Source organism: Enhydra lutris, unplaced genomic scaffold, assembly GCF_002288905.1.
Source record: "Enhydra lutris kenyoni isolate GAN:26980312 unplaced genomic scaffold, ASM228890v2 scaffoldscaffold5, whole genome shotgun sequence".
In the NCBI taxonomy this organism is placed as follows: Eukaryota; Metazoa; Chordata; class Mammalia; order Carnivora; family Mustelidae; genus Enhydra; species Enhydra lutris.
The window spans coordinates 30,606,920-30,623,937 of record NW_019154089.1 but is presented as its reverse complement, the minus strand read 5'-3'; the positions used below and the strand labels follow the sequence as shown (position 1 = coordinate 30,623,937).

Sequence of the window (17,018 nt, the reverse complement as noted above, 5' to 3'; positions counted from 1 at the left end):
TTTATTTGACAGAGATCACAAGTAGGCAGAGAGGCAGGTGGGGGGTGGGACTTGCGGGGAGACAGGCTCCCTGCTGAGCAGTGAGCCTGATGTGGGGCTGGATCCCAGGACCCTGAGATCATGACCTCTGCTGAAGGCAGAGGCTTAACCCACTGAGCCACCCAGGCGCCACTGCGAGAGCTCTGTTTTAACCTAAATCATGTCTGAAGCATCTACATTATTAAGACGTGTAAATGATGATCACAAAAAAGATAGGTAATGTCCTTTGATTTACCTCCTTTCCTACATGGCTTTTTTGTTTTATTGTAGAATTAGAATTTTCTCCCTTCCCCTTCCTTCCTTCCTATTTAATATCACTTTTTTTTTTTTTTTTTTTTTTTAAACAGCTCTGTCATCTGTTAGTGTATCAGATCTTCCTATCTTCCGGTGAAGTTACTGTGTTAACCCCAGCTCCACCCCTAACTAGCTAAGTGACCTTGTGCTGGTCTGTCTTATCTCTCAGCCTCAGTGCACACCCCACCCCACCCCCCCCTCCCAGCAGAAAGAGAGCTCAAGGAAGGAGGAGGACTACAAACTGGTCTTTTTCTCATTCTCAACCTCAAAGACCATTCCCCCATCTCAGAGGCTGTTGCTGTCTGAACAGTCTCTTCCCCAGGGTGGGGCAGCCTCCCACCCACTCAACAGATGGCAGTGCAACCAACCTGGGGGGATTGGGGTGCTGGTTTGGGCCCTGCCCCACGGTGGTCCAGCTTGTCCTGCGGTCTAGGGGCTGCCCCATGGGGTCCTGTGGATGGGTTTGTCTGTTGCTCTCTGGTTCTGTCCCACTTCCTCTGGTGATTTTTATTCAACAGAATCTGTGCTTGTCAGGGGGGCAGCATCGTGGCTCCCAAACTTGCCAAGCTCCTACTCCAGCTCCCTCTCTCTTTGTACCACTCCTGCATATGTAATACCCAAACCGTCCCCAAGTACTCATGCACAAAAGAACATTTTTTGGTACCGACACTTCAGTTCACCACTTAAAGCATATGGTTCAGTAATTTTCAGTATATTCACAGAGTTGTGCAACAGTCATCGTGATTGATTTTATAACATTTTCATCACCCCAGAAAGAAGAACCTTCATGCCCATTAGCATGTCTCCAGTCTCCACCCCAAGCCTATGCACCCACAAATTACTTAATGTCTCTTTTGATTTGCTCACCCTGGGCATTTCCTTTAAGAAGCACACTATGTTTCTTTCCCTTAGCAGATTTTCGAAGTGCATGTTGTGGCATGTGTCTCTACCTCGTTCTTTTTTATGGCTGAATAATATTCCGTAACAGGGATATACCATATTTTACTTACCCATTCATCAGCTGATGGACATTTGAGTCATTTCCATGTTTTGGCCATCACAAACGGTGGTGCTGTGAACATTTATGTACCGGTTTTTATGTGGACATATATTTTCAGTTCTCTTGGGATTAGACAAAGGAGTTGTAATGTTGTATTTGGTAACATTGTGTTTGAAACTTGGAGGGACTGCCAAACTGTTTCCCAAAGTTGCTGCACTATTTTACCTTCCTTTCAGCAGGGTATGGGGATTCCAGTTTCACATCCTCACCAACATTTGTTGTTACTTGTCTTTTTAAAAATAGCTGTTCTGATGGATATGAAATGATAACTCACTGTGATTTTGATTGCTCCAAGGCTAAAAATATTAATAATTTTTATGTGCTTATTGTCCATTTGTACATCTTCTTCGGAGGAAGGTCTGTTCCTATTGTTTGCCCATTTTAAAGATTGGGTTGCCTTTCTGTTACTGAATTTAAGAATTCTTTGTATAGTGTATGTAAATAGCAGACGACATCCAGGTGGTCTCTTCCATCCTGTGGATTGTTTTTTCACTTTCTTGATGATGTTTTCTGAGGTACCAAAGTTTTAAGTTTAATTTTGATGCTGTCTATTAATAGACAGCTAATAAAATCAAAGATACTTAACCTATTTTTTATTGCACTGCTTGTACTTTTGATGTCATTACATATTCCCAAGTCACAAAGATGTACTCCTGTGTTTTCTTCTAAGAGTTTTATTGTTTTGGCTGTTATAGGTCTTTGATCCATTTTGAGTTGATTTGTTGTGTGGTGTCATGTAGAAGTCTGGCTTCGTTCTTTCACATGTGGATATCCAGGTGTCCCAACACCATTTGTTGAAAAGAATATCCTTTCCCCATTGAATTGTCTTGGTACCCTTGTCAAAAATCAATTGACCATAAATATGAGAATTTATTTTTAGATTTTCAGTTCTGTTTTATATCTTTATACCAATACCACACTTTTTTTTTACACACTGTTTTGATTACTGTAGGTTTGGACTAGGTTTTGAAATTGGGAAGTGGGTATCCTCCAGTTTTGTTCTTTTGGGGATCGTTTTGAATTTCTATGTGAATTTTAAGATTAGCTTGTCAATTTCCTCACAGACGCCAGCTGGGATTTTGATGGGGATCACCCTGGATCTGTATCAGTTTGTGGAATACTGCCATCTTAACAATAAGTCTTCCAATCTATGAAAATGGGATATCTTTCCATTTATTTGTGTCTTCTTCAATTTTTGACAATGTTTTATAGTTTTCAGAGTGTACATTTTATGCTTTTTTTCTTTGGCAAATTTATTCCTAAGGATTGTATTATTTGTGATGCTGTTATAAATAGAATATTTTCCTGATTTCATTTTTTGACCATGCATTGCTAGTATAGAGAGATACAATTGACATCTGTGTGTTGATCTTGTATCCTGTAACCTTACTGAACATAGTTGTTCATTAGTTTTTAGTGGATTTCATAAGGATTTTCTGTGTATAAGATTAAGCGTCTGCAGATAGAGATAATTTTACTCCTTTCTTTCTAACGTGGATACCGTTTATTTTGTTTTTTGTTTTGTTTTGTTTTGTTTTTTGCCTAATACACTGGCTAGAACCTCCAATATAATGTGGAATAGAAATGGAGAGAGCAGACATCCTTGTCTTCTTCCTAATTTTGGGAAAGCATTCAGTCTTTTACCATTAAGTCTGAAGTTGGCTGTAGATTTTGTTTTGTTTTAGCTGCCCATTATCAGGTTGAGAAAGTTCCCTTCTGTTCCTAGTTTGCTGAGTGTTTTTGTCATGAAGGAGTGTGACTTCGTCCATTTTTCTTTCTGCATATACTGAGATGACTCTGTGGGTCAATTATTACATTAAGATTTATTAATTAATTTAATAATCATTAATTTATTTTTGATTTAATAATTTAATTTAATAATTTATAATTAAATATTATTAAATATTATTAAAATTAAATATTATTAAAATAAATATTATTTATAATAAATAAAATAATTTAATTTAATAATAAATTAATTTATTATTAATTTAAAATATTAAATTATTAAATTGACCCTGTGGGTCAATTATTACATTAATATTTATTAATATTTATTTATTAATTAATTTAATAATTATTACATTAATTATTACATTAATTATTACATTAATTATTACATTAATTGATTTTTGGATGTTAATGTTAAACCCATCATACATTTCTGGGCTAGATCTCACTTTGTCATGATGTATAATCCTTTTTATACAATTCTGGATTTGCTTTTGTTGGGCAGATTTTATTGAGCACTCTCTACCAAGCAAGCTGTTTACATGAATTAACTCACTCAATTTTCAAAGCCTATGAGGTCGGAACTGTTATTATTCCTCTTATCAGAGACAGGGAAGCTGGGGCTCAGAAGCATAATGCCATCTTCCCAAGGTCACAGAGCCAGCAATGGCAGTCAGGATTCGAGCTAGTTCTTCATCCCACTCACACCATTTAAACCACCTCTTATGAACATATCAAGAGTAATGCGAGATGATTTTCAGATGATACCCATTGTTTTCATTGTTTTTATATTTTATAGTTTCCCTTTGTTTATGGCCAAGTGATACTAGTTCTCTGTTAGTGATTGTAATCTGAGCTTCCTTCTAAAATATATTTATAAAACCAAACATAAAAAGTCTTTATAGACAAAAAAAATAAGTAATTGTATAGACAGTTTATGGGTATGACTGCATATTTCATATTGATTTAAGTTATCAGTGCTGTCAGTAGTGAAGAAGAAGGAATGGAAAAACTAGAAATGAAGACATGGCCAATTCAGGTCATCTCATTTCTCCTGTGTCGTCAGGGGATTCAGATGTGTTCACGCATTCATCTGCTACTTCCTCAGTGCCTAATCTGTTTTCAGAACTCTGCTAAGGTCTCTGAGGTTTTCAGTGACGGCTAAGAAATGGCCTGTCACCTCATGGAGCCTACACCCGCATGCCTCATTCTACGCATCTGTGTTTTCTTTCACGGGCAAACGCAGATCAATGTCCGGTGGCCACCTGGACCTCTGTGTTTCATGAGGAGGGTTCTGAGGCTGCCTGGGGACTCACTAAGAAATAAAGCCATTATCAATTAGTAACGGTGGCCCTGACATGGAAAGAGGAAGTATCGGTACTCGCCACCCTTCCCAGGCAGCACGTGTCAGCAGAAAGGTACTGCTGGTGGACCTAGGAGTGCCATTGCTGTGTCACAAGGTCACTCTGTGTTCTAAAATTTGAGGAACTGCTACAGTTTCCCAAAGTACCACATTGTTTTACTTTTCCTACTGGCCACATCTGAGGGTTCTTATTTCACAGCCTCACCAACACTGGAAGAGAGCAATTACATCCTAGCGTGAGCGACCTTGAAGGATGAGTGAAATCAGGTCATACGGTGAGAGAAGGAAGAGAGTTTATTTCAGACATAACTGTATATAAAACATTGAAGCTTTTCGCTTTAAGTGCTCGCATGTTAACTATTTGAAACATTTTGAAGGAGTTCTTTCTAAAATATAAACAGGTTTTTGCTATTTATATTCCTTTTCCTCCGTTCCCACTTTTAAAATCCTGGTATCTTGGACATAGTGATGGCTTTCTTGATGTCTTGGGTTCTCTGGCCATTACTCGTGAAAAAAGATTTTTACTTGAGAGAGAGAGAGGGAAAACACGAGCAGGAAAAGGGGCAGAGGGAGAAGTAGGCTCCCTGCTCGCTCCCTGCTGAGCACGGAGCCTGACCCAGGGCTTGATCCCAGAATCCAGAGATCATGACCTGAGCCAAAGGCAGATGCTTAACCAGCTAAGCCACCCAGGTGCACCTACTCATCGACTAAATCTTTATGTAGCTACAAATGTGTGCTTGAAACTGTGCTGAGAGCTGGGTGTCAGACACAGCTCCTGCCCTCAAGAAATTTGTCATTTAGGGCAGGAGAGAAGATGTGGTAATAGGTATAATAAAGCATTATGGATGCCACAGAGGTAGGGACACACTGGGTTTTAAGGAGGGCCAAAGGGGAAAGTGAATTTGGGTAGTGGGTAAGAGAGTCAGAAAGGCTCCTGAAGGAGTTAACCATTCCCTTCGGTCTCCCCGAGCCCTAAGGTCATCCTGGCAGTGTATGAAGTGTTTGGTGGGTTCTGTTGTGTGCTGTGATATTCAGCAATATCACAGCTAGGATTTAAGCTATTGGAATATGTAGAGTTCTGTTTCTGTACTTTGTGTCCCCAACTCCCATGCTTGTAGTTTCCTCTCCATGCACCATGGTGAGGCTTGCTGCTGTCAGCGTTGGGGCTGCGCCTAACTTACGGCTTTATTTTATGGACCGGGCGATGCATTAAAAGAAGTGCCAAGGGGCGCCTGGGTGGCTCAGTGGGTTAAAGCCTCTGCCTTCGGCTGGGGTCATGATCCCAGGGTCCTGGGATTGAGCCCCGCATCGGGCTGTCTGCTCTGCAGGGAGCCTGCTTCCTCTTCTCTTGTGATCTCTGTCTGTCAAATAAATAAATAAAATCTTAAAAAAAAAAAAAAAAGAAAGAAGTGCCTAGTGGCTGCAGTGAGCTTTGGAGCCACAAGGTTTGACCATGGGGTCAGTGGAATGTTCTTGTAAAATTCTTCACTTCCAGGGGCACCTGGGTGGCTCAGTGGGTTAAGCCTCTGCCTTCGGCTCAGGTCATGATCCCAGGGTCCTGGGATCGAGCCCCGCATCGGGCTCTCCGCTCAGCGGGGAGCCTGCTTCCTCCTCTCTCTCTGCCTGCCTCTCTGCCTGCTTGTGATCTCTCTCTCTGTCGAATAAATAAATAAAATCTTAAAAAAAAAAAAATTCTTCACTTCCAGACTATACGGGAAAAGCCACATGCTCCATTCTGGTAGGGTCTTTAGAAGTCCTGTAAGATGCACACGGGTGACTCTGAGCCTGCCTGGGTCCTGCACCTGTGAAGGAGCTGCCTCTGACATGTGGAAGGGTCTTGGCTGCAGAGGAAATACTGACCCGTGGTCCCACGTCCTGTCACTGCAAACCTGGGTCCCTGCACAGTCCCCAACATGCCCAGTGTGTACACGTGATACACTCCAGGTTCCTTCTTTGGATTTTTCCTGCTCAGTCAAATGCTGTGCAAGAATACATTTTTTTTAGGGGGACAGTGTAAGCCTCCTTTTATTTTCTATGTATTTATTTATTTACATATTTAATTATACAATATTTCTATACATAAATACATATTTATCAGTTTTAACTATGTATTTAATTGCTTTCTAGCTGGAGAGATTTACAGGCAGGGAAAATATTTCCTGACCTCTTGATGTTTGTAGGACCCAAAGGTGACAGTTACTTAATCTTTCTAGGTTGGCAGAGTCTTGTCCTTCTTGAGGAGGGAAAAAGCAGCCCACCTGGAGGGGAAAAAAAGAAGTAAAGTCCTTGGTACCTTTTATAAAGGTACAAAAGTAGGTGTGGCCTAGAAGAAAGGGCATTGAACTGGGAGTCAAGATATCCGCTTTCTGCCCTTAGCTCAGCCACCAGCTGGCCATGTGACTTTGAAAGAACGTTTTTCACTTCTCAGTAACTCTGTGCCCTCCTTAGAAAAACAGCAAAAATAACACCTGTCCTCTCGAAACTGCAGGGTGATTGCGACTGAGGAAATCAATATGAAAGACCTATAGAGTTGAGATGTTAGAGCTGAGATAATAGTAGTCCCCTCCTTTTTTTTTTTTTTTTTAAATAGAATTGTGGCCATGTTTGATTCATCCATTCATCACGTTAAAAAGAGGCCACCCGCCTGTTAACATTTCCCAAGGGCTTACTTTGTGCCTGCTATTGGGCAGCATTCCACATTCTATAATGTTATATAATCCCCAGAATAAATCATCGAGGGCAGGGACCATTATTAATTATTGCCCTTTTAAAGGTAAGGAAACCAAGACTCGAGAGGTTAAGTAATACACTTACGGTTATGTAGCTAGTATGTGGCAGATGACAGATTTGAACCCATGCTATACTTAGCCTGCTATTCCACTTCAGTAAAAAGATCTTGTTATTTTTCCTTTTCCTTCCAGAAAGTCAAATAGGAAATGACAATGCAGATCTTTTTTGCTTCTAGATCTTTTGCTGGGTTTAGGGTGTGGTTAGTCAGCACCTGCGTTCCCCAAGCCAGGTTCTCCTGGCACCCACCTGGCATTTTGGGGGCCTACCCCCACTTGCTCGGACTCCATCAGCCATGTCAGCCAGGCTGCCCCTAAAGCCCTTCTCCGAAGCAGATTGCCTTGGAGCCCAGTGCTGTGAGTCCTCGGTGAAACCAGGCCACTGCGTTTGAGCTCGTTAGAGAGATGCTGAATTTAAATCGGCTGTGAATGCCCCACCCTGAGAGGCCACAGCTGTGCCTGGTAAAGTGACACTCCCAGAACACGGTTCGTTTTTAAATATTTTTATGAATTTCTCTTCCAAAGTGGCAAAATGGCCACGTGTTCATTGACTGGATATGAAGACTTACTCTCCTTTGGAAGATTGCACAATAGGCAGGACACTTGAGCTAGAAAGCAAGTCCTTATTTTCAGCTGTATTGCTTAAAATTTCCAGAATGTTTTTTTTTTCTTTCTGATTGATTTGGAGTTGGCAATGACTTACAGCCCTTGAGTTAAAAATGTCTGATTTCCTTCTCCCTGAGACAGTGAATGATCTACAAACAAACACAGGAATCCATTAGAGAAGTTGCATTTACAAGGAGAAAAGAAAGGTTGCGTTAACAGAAATAAAGACTCCTAATTTACTGGCTGGTAGGCTGTTCACTTATTGATTCTCTTCGAGGGAAGTGCAGGGGTGTTATTGTGTTAAAGGGAAAACCTTAGGATTATTCTGGTAGATGAGTTATTTTGAAGTGTGTGAAATCCAGAAGAAACCCAGGGTGTAGGAGGAAGGTGAAGGGAAAGATCATGGCAAGTGGGAGTCAGGGAAGGTGAAGGAAGGGGAGATTGGTTCGAGCTGGTGGTGTATACACCGAGCCTGAGGATTTCATGAACATTTTGAAACATGTGGCATTGAATAGAAAGATACAATAAATCCCAGTGTAAGCATCACACAGCATTAACAGTTACTAGCTCACAGCCAATGTTGTTTCCTCTGTTACTCACTTTTTCCCTCTCTAGTATTATTTGGAAGCAAACCCCTGTATCATTTTATGCATATTTTAGTAGATGTTTCTAAAAGATGCAAACTCTTTTAAAATATAAACTTGATATTATTTTCACATCCAAAAAATAATAGCACTGTTTCCTTAATTTTATCAAGAACCCAGTCACTCTTAAATGTTGCAGTTTCCTCATATACGATTTTCTTCTGATGGCTTGTTTCAAAGACAAGGGGACACACTGTGGCAGTCTGTTAGTCCCCTATCGGCGATGGCTTCCCCTGCATCTCTTGTTTTCACCCCCATGGAATTTATGTGATACTGAGTCATTCGTCCTGCATAGTTTCCCATAGATTATGTTTTACTGATTACATCACTATGACGTATTCTAACGTGTTCTTCTGTCCTGTTCATTTACTATCAATGGGTGTGAAGGGCTTGATTGGGTTCCAGTGTTTGGCTTTGGGTCCAGCATTCTTTGTAAGGCGACGGTGTGCTTTTCCATCAGGAGGCACATGATGTCTGATTGTCTTTCACTTAGGGATATTAGCGGTGGATGATGATCTCTGCCTATATCCATTTGAGGAATTAGAAATATAGGGATTTTTTTTTATTTTTTAAAGATTTTATTTATTTGACAGAGAGAGAGAGAGAGCACACAAACAGGCGGAGCGGCAGAAGGAGAAATAGGCCCTCTGCTGAGCAGGGAGCCCAATGTGGGGCTCAATCCTAGGACCTGGGGATTATGACCTGAGCTGAGGGCAGATGCTTAACTGATTGAGCCACCCAGGGATATTTTATTGTCAATATTTCTGGGGAAAAAAAAGAACTTCTCTATCTGTAGAGATGAACATTCCCCTTGGTTACCCAGTGGTCAGTGTGTATAGGAAAGGCACGTTAAATGTTTGCTTCTTTGCTTTTTTGTGCCTACTTTCAACATAAAGGTGGTTCACTGGCATCCTCCAGCAGTATAACAAAGTAATAAAAAAAAACCAACGTTTTAGTAAGTGCCCTTATGATTTCATGGATTTAAACATATTTTATATTGCTTCCATTGTACTGAGTTATACTAACTGATGCTCACAGTGCCCCTCCATTGGCCAGTGGAAGCTGCCACCAGTTGGCTCCTGGGTCCCTTGGACACACCGCAGGAGTCCTAGATAGAGAGCTGCTGCTTTGCTTTCTGCTCTGACAACTTGTTCTAAGCCTTTCTTATACATTTTCTGTCCCGGACCTGGACTGAGCTATTTCTCTAATATATTGGTTCTTTTAGCAGGAAATAGTATTTGCAGACCAAAGCCAGGCAGTAAAAGTGCTCATTGCTCATGGGTTGGTCATTGTGTCCTTGTCTTTTCAGTGCACAGAGCTAGGAGATAAACACACATACACATACATACAAACATACATATATATGGTATATTTAAAGTCAAAACATGTGATGACTTCCTACTGTTACCCCAAATTCATATTCAGGGCTATCTAGTTGACTTGGTTTTGTATGTCCTTTCTCTCATCAAAAATACCAATTCTCAGCACCACCAGGAATGATAGAGCATTCCACAATCACTAATTTGTCTTTCCTTACAGTGCATTCAAACTTTCTTACTGCAACAGTTAACCAATTTTTTATGAAAAAAAGCTCGAGATATTTTATTGCAACTCTTCATCATTCTTAGGCTATCTTCTGCCAGAAATTTCTGAGTTTTAAAATCACTTGGAATAGGTTCTTTCTGTGTAGTTATGCCAAAAACTAATACACATATACCTTAATTTGTTTTATCTTACTTTTGGGGGGTAGTGGTTGCTTTTTTTTTTTTTTTTTTTTGAGAGTTTATGTATTTATTTGACCAAAAGATAGCACAAGTAGGGGAACAGCAGGCAGAGGGAGGGGGAGAAGTAGACTCTCCACCAAGCAGGGCACTGGATGTGGGGCTGATTCCAGGACCCTGCCATCATGACCTGAGGCAAAGGCAGCCACTTAACTGACAGAGCCACACAGAGTGGTTGCTTTTTAAATTTAAAAATATATTATAATTATGTAAAATATATGGTTTCAAAGTCAAATCTACAAAACAGGTTATTTTCAAAGAAATCATGCCTCTATCCCTACCCATTTAACCATATTCCTGTTTATCCTTCTTCCCCAGGGATGGCCAGATTTTAAAATTAGATGGTTTATCCTTCCATTGTTTGTTTTTCAATGTGTGTGTGTGCATGTATACATCACTCCTTTCTTAGATAAACGACAGTGTATTGTACACAGCATATCCTGGAGATCACCCCAGACTTGGTGTGTACAGATGGATTCCTCATTCCTATTTACTGCTGCCTAGTATCTCGCTGTGCGGTGGCACATGGTCTATTCAGACAATCTTCCGTTGAGGTGTATTTGCATTTTGCACACTTTTGCTACTGCAGGTAGTGCCCCAGTGAATAGCCCGGCGCAAATGTCTTTTCGCATTTTTATCAACGTGTCTTTGCGATAGTTCCCTAGAAGTGATTACTGGTCAAACAGTGAAATGCTTATACGAGTTTGTCAGATATTGCCAGATTTCCTTCCTTGTGATGTTTCACATCCTTACTAAGGTCCTAGAGATGGAGCCCAAGCCTTTTATTATTAAAAAGCCATGCCTGTGCGGGGTGCCTGGGTGACTCAGCAGGTTAAGCATCTGGCTCTTGATTTTGGCTTAGGTCATGATGCTGGGGTCATAAGATTGAGGCCCACATCAGGCTCTGTGCTCTGTGTGGAGTCTGCTTGATATTCTCTCTCTCCATCTCACTCTGTCCCTCCCACCATCAATAAATGAATAAATAAATCTTAAAAAAAAAAAAAAGCTGTGCCTGTAGTACTTTGGCATAAGCACCAACAATTGAAAAGACTTAGCACAGGGCCCCTGGGTGGCTCAGTCGGTTAAGTGTCTGCCTTCTGCTCAGATCATGATCCTGGGGTCCTGGGATCTAGTCCCACATTGGGCTTCCCTGTCAGCGGAAAGCCTACTTCTCCCTTTCCCTCTGCCTGCCGCTTCCCCCTGCTTCTGCTCTCTCTGTCTCTGTCAAATAAAAAAGTAAATTTTTTTTTTTTTTTTTTTTTAAGAGAAGACCTAGCATGGAGATGGACCTCGTGTTAGTACACACAGACTTGCAATGTGAATCTCAGCACTTGGAAGGAAACCCCAAATCTGAAGCTGGAGACATCTAGATTCCAGCCCCAGCCCCACACTTTTCAGCACTTGATCCTGTGAAATTACTTCAGTTCTGAGCTTCTCTTGGCTCTTCTGTAAAATGGGAATAATCATAGCACCTACCTTTATAGGGTCCATGCAAGATTAAAATAGGGGAATGCTTGGCAGAGCATAAAGGGTAAAGATATGTTGGTTTTATTACTACTACTACTACTATTATTATTTGAATTAATGAAGAAAGTTCTTAGGGCTTTGGTGCTTGTAGATCATTATGCTCTATAAAATTATTAGTCCCTCCTATAAAATGAACATAATACTAATGTAAGAAGGGAGACAATTTTTTGTGTGTTGGTTGGCAAATGGTTTTGCTGTAGAACTGGATACCACACTTAGAACTCAGGGGAGAGAACAGGAAGAAGCATAGGTATGGAGAGGACCTAAAACCACCCCCATGAGGCTGAGTGCCTGCAGAGAACAGAGGGGAATTCACTTCGGGGTTCCTCAAGCCCTCCTTGGCTATGGCCTTTGCTGTTGTCCCAGGCATGATGGGGAGGTGTGCTAGAAGGCTCAGTGACGGGTGCAGCAACACTAGCTGCTCGGCCCTGACCTGCCCTCCCAGCCGTGGGCTGGACGGAGACACTGGTTTGGGGCAGCATGCCCTGGGGTACACTCTGCAGCCCGTATACCCAGCTGTCATGTCCGTGACCCTTCTCTGCCCTCGTATTGGACACCACATTTCCTGACAAGCAATCAAGACACATTTTCTGACACTTCAGAACTCTAGCATGCAAGCCCATCTCACACTTGCCTGAGATTGGGGAAGGGAGGGGTGCTCAGACCATCAGCACAGTGGGCTTTCTGTTGGTTTCCTTATCCAAGTGTGCTAAAGGGGCAGCTCGCTGTTACTATTAATCTCATGAAACTCAGTTTTTAGACTTTCGTTCACCTAGTCTGTTCTTTGTTTTGTTCTTTGCTTCATTTATTTCAGCTTTTGTAATGATCAGTGCCTGCACTCTCATTTCTTTGGGTTGATTTCTTATTTTAGATTTTTTTTTTAAAGATTTTATTTATTTATTTGACAGACAGAGATCACAAGTAGGCAGAGAGGCAGGCAGAGAGAGAGAGGAGGAAGCAGGCTCCCTGCAGAGCAGACAGCCCGATGTGGATCCCAGGACCCTGGGATCATGACCTGAGCCAAAGGCAGAGGCTTTAACCCACTGAGACACCCAGGCGCCACTTTTTTTTAGATTTTTGAGTGAGAATTAGTTCATTTAGTTTTACTTTCTTATTTTCTGCTAAATGCGTTTAAGACGTTTATTTATGTTCTCTTTCAGTCCTAAATGGTTTATGATTTCTATTTGAATTCCTCTTTAACAATGAATGGCCTTGAGGTATTTTTTACAGATCTTCATAGGTAGGGGTGTTTTTTGGGCTGCGATCTGCATTTTTTATTTCTAATCGTACTCATGGTAATCAGTGAATGTGAATTCTAGGATGTCATGTTTGGGGAACTCCTGAGAACCTGTTCTACGGCCTAAATCATGATCTTTTTTTATCAGCGTCTAACAGAGGCTTTGAAAAAAATGAGTATTCTGTTTGCTGGGGGCTGAGTTCTTAAAATAGTAGTTAGCTCGGCCTGGGTAAGTAAGCACGTCTTCAGATCCCCTTCAGCCTCACTGCCCAATGCAGCTCTCGTCTAAGCCACCGCACTCCATCAGGGTCCAAGACACAAAAATATCCATTTAGGACTGATTTGTTTGGTGTGCCTCACAAAACCCCTCCAGGCCAAGGAAGATCATGGCACTTCCATTTTTGCAAATAAGGTTAATCATGCTAGAGTCTGAATTCTTTTAGTTCTGGCTTACTTGGCCTGTAAAACGTAGGCTCTGGTTTCAAGTGGAGAATCGTGGCTTCTCCCGCACGGGTGTTGGTGCTATGCAGTGATTCAGGTGCAGACCAGCCGTATATCTTCAGAAGTAGCCGAAGCTGGGGGCCGGCCACGTCCTGTGTCCAGCGGCAGGCCCATCTGAGGCCTCTGGGCCTTCGTCATGGTGCTTGTCTGGGCGTCCCATGACTGCGCCGAGCCTTCCCTCTTCATCCCTTCTGTGGCCAAAATACCACCCACTGTGTTGATCACAGGGGGTTGCGGGGTGGCCCCTTCCAGACAATAGATGTTCCAAAAGAAAAGAACAGCACAGGATTTTGTAAACTGCAAAGAGATCGTCAACTATCAGGCATCAGTTGCAAACACTTTGTGAAGAAGGAGCTAGTGGAAGTGGTCTCAGTGCGTGTAAACCCTCTTTCTTCTCTGGAAGGAGCCCCCCCAGGGGGAGGCTGAGAGACCCTTGGAGGCCCCTGACGTCCCTCCCCGTCGGCGCAGAACGGGGCAACCGCAGCCATGACCACCCACGTGACCCTGGAGGATGCCCTGTCCAACGTGGACCTGCTGGAGGAGCTGCCCCTCCCCGACCAGCAGCCATGCATTGAGCCGCCGCCATCCTCCATCATGTACCAGGTCTGCTTGCCCTGAAGGCCCCGGGGAGGGGGTCTGGCTGCCTCTGAAAGGTGAAAGGTCCCAAGCTGATGGAGTCCCTCGCGCCCTGCCGGAGCTGAGGATGAGGAATAGATTAGCTCGTAAACGTACACCAGAGCTGTTCTCCTCCCCAGGGAAGGCTTGTTGATCCGCTCTGACCCCAAATACCTTCCCGGCGGTTCCTGCTGCAGCACCAACCAAGGATTTGGCAGCTCTCATCTCATGAATTAAATATTACAATTTAGAAACCCCTGGAGCCTGCCTGGGTAATTACTTTTCCATCATGTATGTGAGAAGAGCTTTCAGCTCCCCATAGCAGCTAATGGCTCAGGGAAGCAAGTCACCATTGTTTGCCTTTGCCTGAGCTTGTGACAGACCATGATCAGATTGCTCAAAACCATGACCGATCCCCCCTCACCTTAGGGCAAGCCGGGAAGGGCATCGGTGTAGCTAGAGTCAACCTCGCAAACAGCCCCTCGTCTGGGCGTGTTGGGTGAGTATGCCACGTGAGAAAAGAAGAAGTTATACAAATTTTTAGCTGTATTTGACCTCTTGTAGGTTCTGGGGCTGCTAACTGAGACTAAATATGAATGCATAATATATTTGTAATTTCGTTCAGTAGTTAGATTTTATTAAGCACGAACTTGGCTGAGGGGTCAAGTCACAAACTTGGCTTATTCACATTTTCTAACCCAGGTTGAATTTTTGATTACATAAGTATCTTTTTTATTACAAGCAATACAGAAAAGTATAACGAATAAAAATCACCCTGTAACTGTGACTACACACACACACACACGTCCCTTTTTACCATATATATGATATAAATATATATCATACATAGATATAGATATTTTTAACCAAAAAGGAAACCGTACTATATATATTGGTCTATGATTTGGCTTTTTTAACTTAAAATTTATTATGGGTATTTTTCCATGACAATACTGCAATGCCACCATTTTATTTTTAACCACGACCTAGTACTTTTAAGTCCATCGTATGGATATACTATGACTTATTTAGCCTTTTGCTGTTAATGAATATTTGGACGGTTTCCAGTTTTTTCTGTCGCAAAAAATGCCGCAGTTATCGTCCTTGTACGTAAGCATCTGCAGCCTCAGGTGAGTGTTTCTGCAACGGCTGGATGAACGTGATATCCCTCTTAACGTTCAGCAGCTAGTTAGGTTTCTGAAGTTTACCCATTTACTTCCAAGTCTCAGGCAACCTGGGGGAGCAGGTGCGGGCCCCGTCTCGCAGGCGCCTGCCCAGTGTGAGTGAGTCAGAGTGGGATTTTCCGGGGGGAGGATCAGAGGACGATGTGGAGATAGGTTTCCACAGAGACCTGTGGCGTTGGTTGGCAAAGGTTTGGACTCATTTTTGGACACCCAGCCACCTTGGACTTGTTTTCCAACAAATGTTTCTGTCCTCTAATTCCTACAGGCTAACTTTGACACAAACTTCGAGGACAGGAATGCATTTGTCACAGGCATTGCAAGGTACATTGAGCAGGCTACGGTCCATTCCAGCATGGTAAGTCGCCGCCATCCTGCCAGAACGGGAGGGAGGGGCAGGTGCTCGGCTCTCCCGGGAGCTGCCTGTCTCAGTCAGACCCGTCTCCATAAGCCCGTTCTCATGCCCTGCCCCACCCTCTCCCAGGGCCCGGGGCATGCTGTTCCTGTCTTCCAGCTTTGCAAGTCCTACTCACCTGTAGGGCCCCACCTGACCCAACTCTTCATGTTGCTGAACTTCTCTGGAGCAGTGTAGGCTAACATATGATCAGATCCTGCCTTGTCTTATACTCTACAGCTTACTTACTGGCTGGGTGGACATTTCTCTCTTGACCAAAGCAGAAGATTTCTCAGAATGAAGAGATGATGGTTGTAGAATAATATGTATTTTCCCAAGGAAGTTGGTGGTCCGAATTATTCACGGGGGGGGGGGGGGGGGGGGGGGGCGATGGTCGGATAGTTCTGTACCTGACCCATCTGTGAAGAAGCCCCCTCTTCCCTCTTGGGCTTTCATTGATGTTATTCTCCTGCAGCCCTGGAATTTGAGGCATTCCAGAATCCTCCTTCAGAGGCTTCATCTGCAGCTCACTGGACCTTTCTCACTGTACCAGTTATATGTTAAAGCCTGGACTTACCGTCCCTGACCCCATCCATTTAATAAATACTGTGTACCTGGTTCCTGCAGAGACTGTGCCAGATGTTAGAAGGGGATGTCCAAGGACAAGTAGGGGCCAGTCTTGATTCTCAGTGAGGCAACTGGGAAATAGACAAGTTTTCCCTTTATTGAACACTTTCTGTGCAGAGAGTTTATTTATTTTAAATTTTTTTAAAATTCTGGTGTAGTTAGCATACACAGTTATATTAGTGTCAGGTGTACAATATAGTGATTCAGCACTTCTGTACATGACTTAGGGGTCATCATAGTATCCTGTCCATCCCATTCCACCCAGCCCCCACCCATCTCCTCTCTGGTAACCATCAGTTTATTCTCTGTATTTAAGAGTCTGGTTTTTGGTTTATCTCTTTTTTTTTCTCTTTGTTTGCTTATTTTATTTCTTAAATTCCACATAGTGAAATTATATGGTATTTGTCTTTCTTGGACTGACTTACTTTGCTTAGCATTTTAGTCTCTAGATCTCTCTAGGTCCATCCACGTTGTTGCAAATGGCCAGATTTCATTCTTTTTTGTGGCTGAATATTCCATTGTATATCTCTACCACATCTTCTTTATCCATTCATCTATCAGTGGACACATAGGTGGCATCCATCTTTTGGCCATTATAAATAACGCTGCAATAAACAGGTGCATATATCCTT

The 17,018-nt window shown here is 42.5% G+C and overlaps 1 protein-coding gene across 2 annotated transcripts in view; it reads left to right on the top strand.

The window, feature by feature from the left end:
* Positions 1 to 17,018, top strand: part of LOC111140821 (cytoplasmic FMR1 interacting protein 2) — a 126,308-nt gene that overhangs the window by 7,388 nt on the left and 101,902 nt on the right. For both annotated transcript variants that reach the window (XM_022493013.1, XM_022493012.1), the window contains exons 2-3: positions 13,973 to 14,172; positions 15,634 to 15,723. In XM_022493013.1, coding sequence (XP_022348721.1) covers positions 14,056 to 14,172; positions 15,634 to 15,723 — 207 coding nt within the window. In that variant the 5' untranslated portion in view covers positions 13,973 to 14,055. The remainder of the gene's footprint in view (positions 1 to 13,972; positions 14,173 to 15,633; positions 15,724 to 17,018) is intronic.